This window comes from Pocillopora damicornis, chromosome 12 (assembly GCF_964200805.1).
Source record: "Pocillopora damicornis chromosome 12, jaPocDami1.2, whole genome shotgun sequence".
In the NCBI taxonomy this organism is placed as follows: Eukaryota; Metazoa; Cnidaria; class Anthozoa; order Scleractinia; family Pocilloporidae; genus Pocillopora; species Pocillopora damicornis.
Window position 1 is genome coordinate 17,436,019 of NC_142681.1, and position 15,899 is coordinate 17,451,917.

The following is a 15,899-nucleotide window of genomic DNA, read 5'->3' on the forward strand; positions in this document are numbered from 1 at the left end:
TAAGTCAAATAATAAGGAATTACGTCAGTCTGTCTGTCAGTGAGAAAATAGTCATTCATTCAAACGATTAATCAAAGATCGACTATGTGTGTACTGACAAACGAAAAAACAAAAGTAATATGTTCAGGGATTAATTTAGTGGTTCATTTCTTTAAATGTCCTCTACGATCTGTCTTCTAGGACTGATTCCTAGCAGCAGGAAGATGTCAATGATGCAAAACTTCTTAGATTTGGAGGAACGTCTAAAAGACATAACGTCTGATCTACAAAAATTAAAAGAGGAATTTGAAGGTGCCGCGAACGGTTTGTCTCCTGTGGGCAGTCCTGAATACTCAAGACCAAAAGAACGCTCATTTTTTAATAATATGCTTGATCTGAATGGAAAGAGTAAAAATACGGAAACAATACTATAACACATAAAAATTATTTGTCATAACTAGACTCAGATGGCATTTTACTCTTCTGAGATTTCCATGACCAGTGGCATATTTTTAGCTTGAGCAAAAAAAAGGTGAATGTGTCACACTGAAAAGGACATGTAACTGACTTCTTGTTTATTACGAATTGTATTGAATTCTTTTCCTTCCTTTTTCCTATTCCCTTTTTAATTTCCTTACTTTCGGTTTTTAGGCCAACAAACCAATACGTTAAGTTCAGAGAAAGGTAGCTAGTGAATCAAGAAGGTTTATAAATTTTTCTCATTCCATTGCAATCAGTTTTTGCTGTTTACCGATGAAATAGCTTGTACTATTAACTACAGACTCTACCTGGTCCGTCCTGACGGATGAACAGAATCGACGGTTAAGAATAATTACTTCGGTATTTGTTGTTCAGTGTGTAACTTCTGGGTTTGTTTGTTTACACTCTATGGAATTAAATTTTCACAAGTGCTGGAAAAAAGCAAGCTTTTGAGAATGGGTGGTGCAAATTGGAAGTATAAATGAAGAATTCCTTTCTTTATTAGTTATTTAAGGAAGAACTTATCATATAAGGTATAATATAACAATAATTGTTTCTTGACCTCTCTTCGCTTCGTTAGACGAATGCAAGTGTAATTTCAGGCTGGTCGCTTTCTCAATTTCTTTCGCAAGAAGCACGAGATTTTATAACATTTCAGGAGACTTTTGGAATCACTAACTTTTAAGATTATGGAGGGCAGATGCAAGTGGTCACCGAAGACTCTCGGTTAAAAGTTAAGCCTAGAGCATGCATAATAAACTCTGATTATAGGAGAATAACTGCCAGCCTAGTACCATTGTTTATTTACAGGCAATAAACTCCAATCCAGGTGATGTCTCTCTGAGAAATGCATCCCTGTTTTGCACTTGAATCTTGCACCGTAATCGATAATTTTTTCGTGTATCTATAAATATATTTTTTAATTCAGGCAAGACTGTATATAGAAGCATATTTTTGTAACGTCAGATATGCCACAAGTGAAAGCTAAATGATGTTTACGACTTGTAAAGTAATCATAGGAATCTTTACTTTTAGTGATCAAGACCTATACTGACTAAGGTATAGTTATAATTCCAGGTGGAAAAAAAAAAAAAAAAAGCTTAGACGTTAGATCAAATAGTGTCCACAGTGAATTATCTTAGGGACCCTACTCGCACACTAGATAATTTGCTCCCTTGAATAAGAATTTTTTAGGCTCGCTCTTGTACCATGAACAAATTAATCGCGTCGCGGCAAGCAACTACAGGAATGGGCTGACAAATTAGAAAAAAAAAGATGAAGAATCTTAAATCTCGGCCAAAAAATTAGTTACAAGAAAAGAAGGTTTGGTTTAGTTTAGTTTAAGGTTTTGATATTCAGTCTTATTTAATCCTTGTTTGAAAGAATTAAACAAAATGTGATGTCTCAGACTTCTAAAAAATTAAAAAAGAAACTCATAACCCCTAACGTTTCGATCAAAAAATAAGATAATGATAATTGCTTGGCAAAATTACTTCTCCAGACATTTAATTAGGATGTTTAAATTCTCTGCCAGGGGTCTCTGTAAGCCCCAAAGTTTTCCGTGTCTGTATTTGCATAAGCTTGAGTTTCATGATGACGTGACAATATGTATACCTACCAAAGGATGGATAATGTTCATTGTGTAAGTGGTGTAAGGAATCTTTCATGAAGAATTAAAGATATTGTAAAACTGTAGAATATTAGGGACAATTTTGTATAAAGTCTTTTAGTTTTAGTCATTCACGGGCTTAGTTTGGACACTATTTAGACTTCCTCCCCAACCCTCACCCCTGTGAATCTTATTTCAAGTAATTGTAAATAAACTGGTGTTTTTGAATTTTCATGTTTGTTAAGGTTACTGGATTCTGGCCAATTTTCATGAAAATCCAACAAATCTACATACCCTGTAAATTCGTTTAAGTAGAGGTAACCTCGAGCTTTCGTTCTCTAAAGAAATTCTCAGTTTTCGCCTGTCATTGCGGTCACACCGCCGACCAATGGAACGCGACATCGATTCCCTGCTATGTCTCTAGACGAAAAACTCCTAAATTCGCGGGAAAGGTAATTTCACAAGACGGGGAAAATGAATTTTCGATGGTTTAACGAAGTCCTAATGTTCATCCTCAAAGAACATAAAGAAAAGTGAGTAAAGCAAGGTAAGGAAAAAATAAGTTTGCCTTCTGTTTTCTCGGCCTGGGCTCTCTCACGACGATTCCTTTTTTGATGAGGAATCTGATTAGTTAATATATTGCGAAATGTTACAGAAATTCCCCTCCGTTGTGTTGTGCAAGACGCGATTCAAACAAAATATGCAAATAAAAATTCCGGAAACGAAACCCCGTGGAAAACGTTGACACTGTGCTTGAGGCCTCTCCGGTTATGACACCTTTCACTCTTCGGTAAAAGTTCCCTTTACCCTTTAACTCCCTCGATCTAATTAGCAATTCTCCTCACTCTCTACCATATAAATCTTGTGATATCAGTTCGGAGCACTTTGGTATCGGATCGACTAATGATCCCCTAATTGATATTTTTCTCTATTCTCATCACTTGTCTGCATGATATTGTATTGATGATGTAAGGAGAATTTATGTCTTGGTCACCCATGGGAGTAAAGGGTTAAGACATTCTCTCAGCCATATCTCCCTTTTATTTCAAGATTTTGTAATTTTCATGTGCCTTAAAACTAGACTCGACTGCTTTCTTTGACTAAAGAGCGAAAAAACGAAATTCTAATAGTTTTGACCAGATTTTGTTGATAGTAAGCTGAGTATTTGTTTATATGATTTTAGTGGAAGTTACGAGTTGCTAGCCCTGACCCAAAAGAAAAGTTAAAAGGGGAATCCTACAAGAGTTAAGCTAATGAGTGGATAGGGCCTTAAGAATAATAAATAAATAGATGGACAATTCTAATTCGAGAGTCAAAATCATTTTTGTGGTTAACCAAAAATATCTGAAACAATAGACCAATAAATGATGTCCACATTTCGTAATCGGCAGCTGCATCCCGTGAGCTGTGAGGACTCTTGTTGACTTACAATTGTTCAGCAATTCTTGTCTTTTGTTAAAAGGAGATTAAATTTCACTGCGTTTGATATTTCACACAACCTGTACTTCAACAAATATATAACTCTTTTACAACTGCAATAAATCAAGGTAGGTGGAATCTGGAGCTTTCCTGCTTTCGATCCCGAGTCAAGTCGCTATTTTGCCGAGATAATAGTCTGAGCTGTTTATAAAAAATGACACAACTTATCTCTTTAAAGAACGAATATAGTACAAAATTTGTATAGATTTCTTCCCTGTGAAATCCTCAGAGGATTACCACAAATGTACCTGAAGAAAAGTACAAATATATGCATTTGCCTGAAATCTCGCTACGAATATTTTGAAAATGATTATTTTCAAAGCGGTTCACCGACACTTCAAGACAGCATAAACATTTTTCCTTTTTTGATTCCTTTATGCAAATTTCTGGTGTTTGTCACTGGTTAAAAAAAGCATCACATTTTTCTTTCGCAGCACTCTTAGTAAGCAATTTTCATTTCTACTAGGAATACAAACAATTCATTACCTTATTTTTCGTCCGTTTTGGCTGTTCGTTATCTCATAAGCGATAGACATTGTATGTATTCTCAGCGGGACTGTAAATTGTTTTCTTTCTTTTTTATTTTTTACCCAAGCGACGATAAGCGGTGGCAGCAAATTGTAGTCAGAATCATTTCCATAAAAATACCAGCTGACTAACCGCCATCAGCGCTATAATATATGCTCTAATGGATCATGTTCCTAACTCTTTAAGATACAATCTTCGTTCACAGTCTTTATCGTCTTAATTTGCTGGTGAAGGTTCTTATTAACTTGGATTCGACTCTCCTGTTTTCTGCTTCCAATGCGAAGTTTTCCCACCTTCAAGCTCTCTTGTCGCATGATTTATGCCGATAGTAGGAATTGGAGGTGAGTATAACGTTGCATTATTTAAAACGTGAAATTTTTTCCAGCAATTTTAAGTTGTATTTTACTCTAACACTGACTAAATACCTTGGAACACAAGACCACGGACAGAATTTCCACATTCGTACTTGAGTTGTTCGATTTGCGTGCAGCATGTAACAATTTTTCGGTCTTTTTTCTTTTCAAGAAGGTACGTGTTTCCTCGAAATATTGCATCGTCATCATGGCAATTTATTCATACAATTTCTTTATTGTTTGTAGAAAACAATCCTCATCGAGTTTTTTGAAAAATTGTTTCCAAATTTATTGAGCTTTGTCCATTTTATTCGCTCATCTCTCGTGCTTTACGTAGAAATAGCGACATCCCTACTAGTTAAGTCCTGGTGTGAATGTTTCGCTTCGATTCAACCCTCCCGTTGAAGATGGTATTGTTGTGGTAATTTTCAGTACACACTGTAGAGTTGAATTTGCACCTGCCTCCTAGCATAGTAAGCTGCTATCCCCGATTTCCATTCGTTTCATCTTTTTTAACATGAACATTACATTCATATGGGTATTTTTTTTTGCGGCTCATTATTTTTTCACGAGGTTCGACCGTTCGGGTACGGCGGTTTGAACTTTGTCTTGAGATTCTTGGCAATGGATTTTTGAGACATTGTTTTCTCTCTTTGATATAACAACTGCCATTTAAAATTTCCCCTGGACATGTCTGACCACTTAATAGCTTGCTGACTTCACTTCTTTCAATCGCTTCAAAACAGTAGAAAAAAATTCGACGGTGAAAAAAAAAGTTATTTCCGATTTGCCATTCTCAGGAAACGTTGAAGCAATTTCTGAACTGCAATTTTTCACTAAAAGATGGAACTCTGAATAATTTTTCGACCGGTATGAATCTAATAGATTATAAATATTTCAATTGAAAAGAAAACTTTGTAATAGACTAATTTATGAATTACATAGTAAGCTGTTTCTTTCCTTCTTGGTCTCAGGCTTGGGGACAAATTAAACATTGACTATAAATTTCTTCGTCCGCAGAATTCAATATGTTCAGAGTCACGATTGGATTCATCTTAGTTCTGGTTTGCTTCGTTACTTTGCCCGCTATTAGTTATTCAAGTCATAAATCGAAATTAGTCCGTCGGGCCCGTGAGATCAGGCAAGAGCGACAAACGCGTGAACTCCGTCAGGCGCATTCTAACGACACCAAATGCCGATACAAAATGGCTCTTTTGGACGTGCCTCCATATATAATGAACACAGCTAATAACAAGTCAAATAGAGGGATTTTGGACGATACGCTCAAGTACGCTGTAAATCACGCTTGTTTTAACGAAGAAACGTACACGGAATCTCATCTGAAATGCTTCCAGGATCCAATATCTGTAGGTAACTACGACGAGATGATCAAACTGATTAAAGAAAAGCAAGTGGATTTTGCTTTTCCTATTCGGTCCGACATGAAAGCTAAGCTGACGACTGAAACCAATGTCACGCTCATCCGGGCATTTGTCTCATCCGGGTGTTCATTGATAGTGAATACAAAGTTATGCGAGCAGGATTCTCGGAAACAGTTGATGACTTCCATCACGTCACAATGGCCGATATTGGCTTGTATCATACTTTTGTCAGGAATATCTGGGGTTATCATTTGGCTTTTTGTGAGTATCAGTGGCTTAGAAAAACGTATTAATAATGCATAAACATTTTTAAATGCTGACAACTATTGAATAAGCAATTAATTTTTTTAAGTCGAGTCGATAAATTCAATTACTCCAGAGCATAAGAGATGTAAATGATGAATCATCCCTAACCCTAATCTCATATTTGGTCATCTTTATTCATTAACACTCATAGTGCTTAAAATTATAGAAAAAACTGTCAAAATTAGCTTAAATTATCTGAAATCGAAGTTTATCGCGAAAGATTTTAATCAGGTGAAAGATAATTGTGTTCCTGAGATATCGAAACGCTATGAGCGAGCTCGTAGCGCGCGTGCAGCGAAGCCCCATACACATAAAAATGGAGGTAATGTTATTTCAAGACTTCGAGGTAGGTCGTTGTAATTTAAGTAATTTGGCTTGTGGACGGACGTGTAATATTCATTTTAATAGCGTGCTTTTGTTTTGAATCCCTTAGGAACATAGAGCAAATGAAACGTACTTTTCACCATCGTTTACAATTGGATCGCCTCAGGGGTTCTGGTGGGCAGTGGTATCACTTACAACAGTAGGGTAAGTTATCGTCTTTTTCTTTTGTGTGAAAAAAAAAGCTTTGTGGGTTTGTGAGCAAAAATACAGACGCCACATTTGCCATGTGTTTTTTCTTCTTGGCGACCAGTCAATATTTATCGCCCGAGGGAGGGGTGGGTTCCGTTGCTTCTTGTTGGAGGAGGGTCACGTGGTTTCCATAGGGAATGGGGTGGATATCAGTCGTCGCTAACCGAGTATAAATGGAGGACTAGAGAGAGAATTGAAAGGGAGTTATTATTATTATAGAGCCTTATGAGGGGACCAGGTAAATTCTACCGTGACATAACCAAAATTCTCCAAACCCTTCCCCCTCCCTTCAGAAATAAACCTTGACGGCCTTATTAGTTATGATTAATTCCCATGAGTCTCACGTTTTAAGTACGGCTTAACTTGATAAAAAGATGCCGCAAGCCATCTAATTCGTTGGAAGTGTATGCTTGCGTTTTGAATCACATATCTTTACTCTCTTAAGTCCTAAGCTACAAGATTGCACAGGTTCAAAAGCGAGGGCTGAAATTCTCAGGAATGGCTATTCACGTTGATTTGTTTCACCCGAAGCTCCACCAGGTCAATGATGAACGTATTTTTTCTGGTTAAAATAGAATTTTTACCAAGTTTTACACTTAATTCTGTCATGAATGTAAAGACTGTCAGGTAGGGTTACTTGTACTCACACACGAGCTGGATCAAGGGTTTTATGACAGGGGATCCCAAACTTTGATTCAGAAAGCACAAATTAAGTTCTCTTTTTATATTAAAACCTAATACATACAAGCTTAAAGATATTTCAAGCTAAGTAAATTTCAGTTACCAAAAGTTCGTAGTAATTTGCGATCTTGACGTTGCAGGAATTCTGATTATAAAAATATCCAGGTCCAGATCTCTGGATCCTCATTCTGTATACACCCCTGTGCACTAATTTTTGTCCCCCTTTTTCAGGTATGGTGACAAAATACCAGGGTCGATTCCTGGACGGTTATTTAGCATAATTTGGATCCTTGTTGGAGCGATATTGTTATCGCTGTTCACTGCCATGGTCACAAATGCTATGAACACTGCTCTGGATGGCTCAAAATGCAAAGATATCAGCGGTAAAGAGGTGAGAGTTGTCAAAAGTAAAAAATACGAAGTTGACAGCGTTTTCTGTGTTATTTCCATAAACCTGGCCTATCAACTCATTTTGATATTTCTATGGATTGATGATAATCTGGTAAATCATGGCCTTTAGGGTTGATGCTAACCTTACACGGACAAGGATAAGAGTGGTCCCTTCTTTTTAATGAAGTCCGTCGCACCAATCAAAAACACAAAAACAACAAGCACAAAAGTAACCGTGGAAAAAATTGATATTAGCGCGCCGCGGCGTGCCTCATCTGCACATCTCCGCGCGCCACACTATCGTCCATTTGTGTTCTTTTGTTCACTGATATTTTTTGACTCGTGCGACGGACCTCTCCGAAAAGTGGAGACTGCTTGCAGTCTGTACACAAACTCAGATATAAAAAACAAGACAAAACAAAAAGAAAGAAATACGAAGCATCTTGCTGCGGCCACCCCTGAGTGTGTAGCATCATGGTCTGAGCTGTCAGACTCGTTCCGATAGCCTCCATAACTTTCTTCGTAGAATCTATCACCAGTAATGTCCTCTTCGCTGACAGAATCACTCCACAACCTTTCTAGAATCTTATTAACTGAATACTTACTAATTGCCAGCAAATTGTAAGTGTACCTAAAAATATGTGGAGATTCCAAGATGACAGATAATTTGTACTTGACAAGCAAAACAAATTTTGTAGGTTTTATTGGGCATTTATCTGTCGACAAATGTACAAGTCTCTACCAGGCCCTATTAAGTTTTTCCATGGGCGATTTTAATTGTTGATTTACAACATTATATAAGCATCATTCCTTGAGACCTATCAATTATTGACTATTGCCATCTAAGTAATCTGATTCAGGACTTACAAAGTGCGTCCTTGCCCGGCACAGTGAAAGGCCTAAAAGATGTAGTCGCGTGCGCTGGAGGGGGGAAAGGTTACGAAAAAAGGATGACCAAACCCAATACATGCGCAAGAGAAGATAAAGCTGTTCTAATGTAGTGGGATTTACCTTAGGTTGGCGTGTTCATCAAAAATACTGATACGAAAATTGTGGCAAAGCAGTACGACGCAAAGATAATTGGTAAGTAACGATTTTCGCTGAGGTTATATCTATTGCCAACATTCCGTTTACAAATAAAGTTTTCAAATGCATCTGTCTTCATTCGTCCAATTAACGTGACGATGTCATACTGGATTAACGAAAATTAGGGATGTGCTCCTGATTCCAGTCCCACTGGAGGACTCGAGGATAGTTCTGCATTTAACTGATTCGGTAACATCAATTCGTACTGGGAGCACACGCCAGTATGACTTCCCATTCTACTACAAACGTACACGATCACAGAGCCACGAGAAGGGGGAGGGGGTTGACTTCGCTCAGGCGTGAAAGTATTCCCACATCACGAAGACACACCTTACAAAAAATACAGTACAGTGACACCCCTTCTAACAAACTACCAACTGAAAAAAACCTCTATGGTTCGTTTTCCATGAATGCATTATTGTAAAAACATTTAACCTTTTTTAAGTGACCTCCATTGTGACTAGACGGATCCACAAATATCTGATATTACAGAGTTTAGAAGCCTGCAAGAGATGCAGGAAAAACTCAGCGAAGGAACCATCGGAAGAGTCCTTGTCGATCGAAACACTGCATTTTACTTCCTCGATAAATCCGGACTGAAAATGAACAGGCAGATCCGAATGATTCGCAATATCGATTATCCGATGGATTATTACTTGGTGCACGTATACACAGGACCAGTGAACGTTACAAACGACACCGATCCAGAAATTGTCAAAAGAAAAAAAGTGGTGGAATGTGGACCAGCATTAAAGAAGTTTTCCACAATATTGCGCGTAGAAAGTAAATTGGCCTCAGGTGCCCTCATACCGGCAGAACTGCAGGTAGTCTTCTACAACACTTTTCAACTAAAGTGATCAAGAGTAATTGTTGATACTCACGTCAGGTTTTTGATACACGACCGCACAAAGGTTGTTTTTTGTCGCCTTACGGCTTTAACTGGCCGGAAAAATATTAGAAGGTCGGTTTAGGTATCTCTAGCCCTCTGATGATGAATTCATGAAAATTTGTATAATCCAGAACTAGGAAAATGAGAAAAGTAAGATACCTGTGGGAAAACAAAGACTACCCTTGCTCTTTAAATAATTCTAAGTGGTTGAATCTATCCCTCTTTAATGTTTTTTTTTTCTTTTTAGACGGCTGCCTTATTTGATCAAATGGATGGTTTATTCTCAAGTGGCTCAGAAATAACCCGGTTTATCTTATTTAGTCTTCTCGGGATATTCCTCGGACTTGTCATCATTGGGGTGTTTTGGGAGGGCTTGAATTCCTGTAATCCCGCGATTCTAAAGAGGAAAGGTAAGTTTAACCCGTGTGGAAATATTTGGATTCAATTTGTCCTTGTTCTACCAACATCAAAGGTTGTCATTTTTTAGGGGGCAGGTCAGAGGATTTTGCGGGGGGGGGGGGAGGAGATGCGTGCTTTTCAGGGGGAAGGGAGGGAAAGACCAGTCGTCCCTATAACGGGCGATCATTGGAATTCAACAGAGCTAAATAGAGGATCAGGTAAATTGTGATACAACCCAAATCCTCCGAAGGCACTCCTTCCCCATCTTCTAGCCCCAACTGTGTGACAGATATTGACCGTTCCCAAATACAATTTATTTTTTGCTAAATTAGGTACTGACAGGTCCATTTCCTTAATTCTTCAGATATGCACAAGTGTGACCGAGGAAGCGAGGAAGATCATCCAGGCCACTTTAACAGGAAGAAATTCGTGGTGGAGAACTTTCAGGGTTTTGAAAATAGACTCAAAGAATTATCCAACGACTTGCAGAAGATTAAAAAAGACTTTGCTAAAGCTCTCTTAATCCAGGAAAGTGATGCACCTCATGAAACACTGCTGCAATGAGGCGAGAAATTGTAACGTTTAAATAGCTTTATCTTATTTTAGCTCATTCCTATGAGCTGAGTTTGTAAATTATTAGTAATAACATTGTATCTATAAGTTCTTCTGCACGGGAAAATTCATTGTTATGTCATTTATCACATTTTGACAGCCACCAAACTCTGTCCCCTAATCTGTCTCCTCTGGCCTGATGCATGGTCAGTGCATTAGACTCTGGGTCGAGAGGTCTGGGTTCGAGTCCTAGCTGGGTCTTGGAAAAGACACTTTACTCTCCCCATGCCTCTCTCCACCCAGGAAAATAAACGGGTATTAGCGAATTGTCAAGGAAGCCTGATGAATGCTGGAAGTAACCTTGCGATGGACTAGCAACTCATCCGGGGGCGTGGGGGAGGGGGGGGGAGTAGTAATACTCCTCGTTATGCTAAAGTGAAACCGGGATAAGTTCCGGCTGAGTGGGTCACTTAGCTCGACGATGGAGCCAAGGAAGGCCAGTTTTAATCTTGTAAAATTACCGTATGGTTGTACATAGAAGAGTTACCTTCTGAGAGTTGAAAAACAAAACCAAAGTTATTAAAGCAACCAATCAGAAGAACAGTATACATTATCATATGCCAAAGAGAGCTTAAAGTGAAAACAAGCAAACTGCTTCGAGAAAAGAAAAAGGGAAATGAGCAAGTTGCAAATGTAATCTTGCATCCGATAGGTTGAGAGGATGGCTCAAGTTTTCTGGGCCAATCGACGAGCAGAGTTCAGCGAAATTTAAGCAATCGCGGATGTCTTTTATCAATCATCAAATTCTACTTTTTTCGACAGGCGTGTGGCAGTCTTTTATAGTTGTTTATAGTATTTCATTACTTAGAATAAGATTGTTTTATTTTTACGCTAGTGATAAGCTTGTCTCGCGGGTTTCAAAATATTGTTTTACTAGGCACACTCTGTAAAGTGCTTTTGGACATATGGACATATGAAAATGTGTGACATAAATGTTGATGATAATGAAGATAATTACTATTTTTGTTAGTATAAGTTGGTCTCCTTAAGATTACTCGAAATTACTTGGAAATTTCATTATATAGAGGGTTTTTTCTAACCAATACATACTATTATATTTTCCAGTCCACTCTGCAGCTAAATAATTGTGTAATAGCGGAGCTTGGATTGCACGTCGCGCTGCAGAGCTTCATACCTTCAAAAATGATGGTAATATAATCGTAACCCATCGAGCAGAGAAAATTTTATAGTCAAGAAACAGTTTTTTATTTTACTTTGTACAGTACGTTTATTTATCAGACTTATAATCTGGTCTGTATCATAAACCTTTCCATTCCAATGTTGTGGTAGAAGCTATTATATGTGTGTATGTTTTACTGATGCGGCTATTTTCACGACACAATTCAAAAGAAATTAAAACTAAAGGTTGAGCCAAGACGGTAAAGTTTGGTTTGTAGCGTGCACATACATTGTAAACTATCATCTTAGTATCATCAATATAAATTTTAATTCACTAAAATTCTTTTCCTACAATATAGTACAAACTTGACTAAATTAAAATCTGTCAAAGGTCTCATTTCACATAATTATTTCATTCTAATGATTACATTCAATCGATTATAATCTGTTCCTTCCTAATCCTATCCTTAACTACTTCCGAGTTCAACTTAGCTCAAGAGAAATGTCATGGAAAATCTTATTTGAAGATAAAAAAAAAATCCATCTTATATATTAAAAATCTAAAAATATTCTCAAAAAAACAAAAACAAAAACAAAAACTATTTTATAAATCCTGCTTGTTCTTTTTCGATCTCAAAGTCACAATGTTAAATGTTCAGAGGGACATGCCTAGTGGTGCGTGAACCTCTTAGGCAAAGTAAGGCAGACCTTAGTAGAGCGAAGGACACTTTTGAACGTATCCATGAAATCGTTTTGCTGTACCCCTCTCCTTTCTTAATAGAGATGAGTTCCGCTAATCTACTGTGGAAACGCTTGCATTCGTCCGCCATGCTCCGGTAGTAGTGAAGACTAAAGGTGTAAAAGTCCCTCGTTCAACTTCCAAAACCCTGTTGACGTACAAATTTTAAAAGGGCACAAGGAAGAAAAAGGTTTATGACTATGGGCAATACCATAACGTGAGCTGCTGAGAAGTTCCGACGTGACAGGGGCCGTACGCATAGAAGCGAAACAAAGTCCATAGGAAACCCACGAATAAGAGTCAGACGATAGTGCACGCAGAATACCAGCTGTGACGAAAAGAAGGACAAATGTTCGATACTGCTGGCCCATACTTTCATCTTTACAGCATTTAACATAAACTCGTCAAGGTCGTCTCATGTTGTACTTCAACACCAGAAAATTCTGCAAAAAATTTTCTTTTTTTGCAGAATAACAGTTCTATTAGAACTTCCCACACACTTTGCACTTCTTTCCCAGATCCACCCCTGTGTTTTTGGATCTAGTACATGACACCAAAATTCTCCTGACGAAACACAGCATATTTAGGCGTAATAATTGACTCTTTCATCTCGCTTCGCAGAATAAAACAAAAAAATGGAGAACGTAAGCGACTAAGGCTCTATTCTTTTCAATCTCCAAAGCTCCAAACGGTCTTAATAACAAAAACTCAAAATAAAACTAATTCCTTGGTCTCACTTGGTGGCCATTTCCATTGTGTTACTAAAGAAAAGCTGAAAAAACTACATACCAGACTCTGTTGGATCCTTTCGGTTTTTCCTGCCCAATGAAGGTAATTAGTGTCAAACTCTCTTTGAAAAGCCTCTCTAATGCGAAATATGTCCTACCCAGGGCCGTGTTCATACGAATACTTTTTATTGTTTAAAAACAACGAACCTTACTTTCTATTAATTTACCGGTGTAATCCAGAGAGGATGTTGAGAGAACACGATAAAAGTTTGTAAATCACAGGCGAGAAGCGAGCTACTTTTAGATTGCAGTGGAGCCTTTATTAAACGATCACACTGTATTTAGTGTTTGTTGTCAGTCCCGAAATTTTTTTTTCCCTTTAATAACCGTAGTTTTCACCTCTAGTAAGCGTTCGTGGTCACCCTTTACTGAGTACCAGCGGCCTGTTTGTATTCTCCTCCACCTGTATTGAACGATCACTTAGAGCGGAACCACTTCAAATAGAATTAGTTATCACTTTTCAAGAAAAATTCGATTGAAGTTTATCTCCCGAAATCAAGGTTAGTAATAGTTTTGGATGATTTTTTATACTTATAGCATAGGGTGACGTTTTAATCATTTTTTGTGAAAGCCTTATTCTGTATTGCCAGTCTTGAGCACTGACCATTTCCCGTGGGTAAGTGCTCGTTATAGGTTCGACTTTGTATAAATGTTTCCTTTTACCATGTATCTTTCAAATTAAAGAGCATCCCTCTTCGCTTGACGAACGAGCTCGTAATAGCCATGATGCTGTTTGAATCGTGTCGTTATTACACCTATACAAATTTCATTTATTTTTATGGGAAAGTAAAGTACGTTTTCGAGGAAGAAATGTAACTCGTATTTCTTTAAAAACTGAGAAGCATTAGACATCGAGTGGCAAAGAGGTCTAAAAGATTTTACATAGGCTTATTGGAGAAAGTTTTGCAATAATTCCCTCCTCTACTAACGACAAAACAAGAGGATACAGAGGTCTGTATGCAGCATGACCAGCTTCTTTAATAAATGGAAATAGCTGTTAAGTGATTATACTTTTCTTAAGTTTTGTTTTGAAGGTTTTAAGTGAACGAAACAGGTCAGGCAGGGAGCGGTGACAGCGTGTGGTACAAGTCATCGGCTAAACTAATATGGTCAAATGTCTCTCGAAAAAACTGTAAAATCTATTAAAGCTCAGTGAGGTACTATGTGAAAAGAAAAGCGATCAAAGCTTTTTGCTAGGCTAGGCGAGGTGATATGCCTCTGGTCATAAAATAAATGTCACCGATTTCACAACAAGTGAACATGATTTAAATTTCAGTTTTCCAATTTCTATTGGCATATTTATTTGAATTTGCCATCGTGTAGGCTTAATCTATTTCGGATGCAAATACTGTGATTAAGTATGATGGATAGCGCGCAGCATGAAAACAAGAGAAAAATAAACACCAGTCAATAGCGCCAATTTCATCACTAGTGTCCTGTTTTAATTGTAAGGACGGGCGTTATAAAGTGCGAAGAGTTGGTTACAAAGTGCAATAAGGTTCTTACAAAGTACGACAGGTATTACAAAGTGTGACGATTTTTAAAAACCTCGCTGCTCTAATAACTAAATATCACCAGTCGATTATTCTATGATTATTCAAGCAGATGTTTTACGCGGGAATGGTACTTCAGATTTTCAAACTACAAAGCTTCTTCAATGTTGCTTCATTGATTATTCTTGTTTCTTTTTTTAGTGTGGCTCAACGCTATCAAGTTTTCGAGTGCCTCATATTTTTATGTATACTACGAAAAGTTGTTGAATTATTTTCTCCCATCAGGTTGGAGTCTTAGCCTTAAAGATGCAGTGACTAATTGAATTATGAAACTTCTCCATATTCTTCTGTTCCTTTCTTTCGAGATAACTTCCCAGTTAAAACACCCCAACATTTTTTTGCAGGCTATAAAAGTAGACTTTTCCTTCCTGATTGCAGGAACGCAGAGTTAACAAAGACCAGTTTTCACCTTTGTTTACGGCTGGTGCGCCTCAAGGATTTTGGTGGGCCGTGCTCTCCCTCACAACAGTGGGGTATTTCAATTCTGTTTAAGATAACTGCACTTGCAATTAAACGTACTTCTAAGTTTTTGACTTGAGTTGCGGTTTTTTATGATTACTCCTTTTCTAAATCAGGTACGGTGACGTAACTCCAAAGTCCTTTCTTGGCCGTATATTTGGCATTATCTGGGTTCTGGTGGGAGCAGTTATGATGTCATTGTTCACAGGCTTAATAATCAGTGCCATGCAAGCCTCCCTTGATGGCACAAAATGCAAAGATATTGCTGGTAAAGAGGTGCGTATAAAGAAAAAAAAGTTTCATCTTAAGTGTTGCCAAAAAGGAGACAGATCTGGCCTTTAGTAGTAATTTGAAAAAAAAAACCAATATGATTGTACCTTTTTCAGTCCTCTCTGAGTTCTAAGTACATGTAGCAGAAATCAACTCCCCATAGTTGCTGGTATTAATGCAAATTATTGTGTTTTTCATATCAGGTTGGTGTCTTAGCTCCTTTTC

General features: G+C 37.7%; 2 protein-coding genes and 1 pseudogene across 8 annotated transcripts in view; 2 read left to right on the plus strand and 1 right to left on the minus strand.

Annotated features, from left to right (window-relative positions):
* LOC113673733 (uncharacterized) overlaps positions 1 to 2,300 on the plus strand; it is a 34,524-nt gene extending 32,224 nt beyond the window's left edge. For all 6 annotated transcript variants that reach the window (XM_089188881.1, XM_089188882.1, XM_089188883.1 and 3 more), the window contains one exon: positions 181 to 2,300. In XM_089188881.1, the coding sequence (XP_089045007.1) occupies positions 181 to 413 (233 nt within the window). In that variant the 3' untranslated portion in view covers positions 414 to 2,300. The remainder of the gene's footprint in view (positions 1 to 180) is intronic.
* The window catches only part of LOC149036763 (uncharacterized), a 386,542-nt pseudogene that overhangs the window by 365,770 nt on the left and 4,873 nt on the right, over positions 1 to 15,899 (minus strand).
* LOC113673696 (uncharacterized) lies at positions 3,471 to 12,240 on the plus strand. 2 transcript variants are annotated; one of them, XM_089188889.1, is made up of 9 exons: positions 3,471 to 3,615; positions 4,281 to 4,416; positions 5,449 to 6,071; positions 6,550 to 6,644; positions 7,602 to 7,761; positions 8,777 to 8,843; positions 9,339 to 9,670; positions 9,983 to 10,145; positions 10,499 to 12,240. In XM_089188889.1, exons 2-9 carry the CDS (start codon positions 4,395 to 4,397, stop codon positions 10,696 to 10,698), a joined length of 1,662 nt encoding a protein of 553 aa, XP_089045015.1. In that variant the 5' UTR covers positions 3,471 to 3,615; positions 4,281 to 4,394; the 3' UTR covers positions 10,699 to 12,240. The 2 variants fall into 2 exon arrangements, with proteins under 2 accessions (XP_089045015.1, XP_089045014.1); XM_089188888.1 differs by lacking the exon at positions 3,471 to 3,615 and having other exon boundaries at positions 3,915 to 4,416.

Excerpts from the sequence above, each read along its gene's own strand:
- LOC113673696 (XM_089188889.1), top strand. The coding sequence starts at position 4,395 with ATGCCGATAGTAGGAATTGGAG. Across the intron at positions 4,417-5,448 it reads GCCGATAGTAGGAATTGGAG|AATTCAATATGTTCAGAGTC; the intron begins GTGAGTATAACG and ends CTTCGTCCGCAG. Across the intron at positions 10,146-10,498 it reads CGCGATTCTAAAGAGGAAAG|ATATGCACAAGTGTGACCGA; the intron begins GTAAGTTTAACC and ends TTAATTCTTCAG.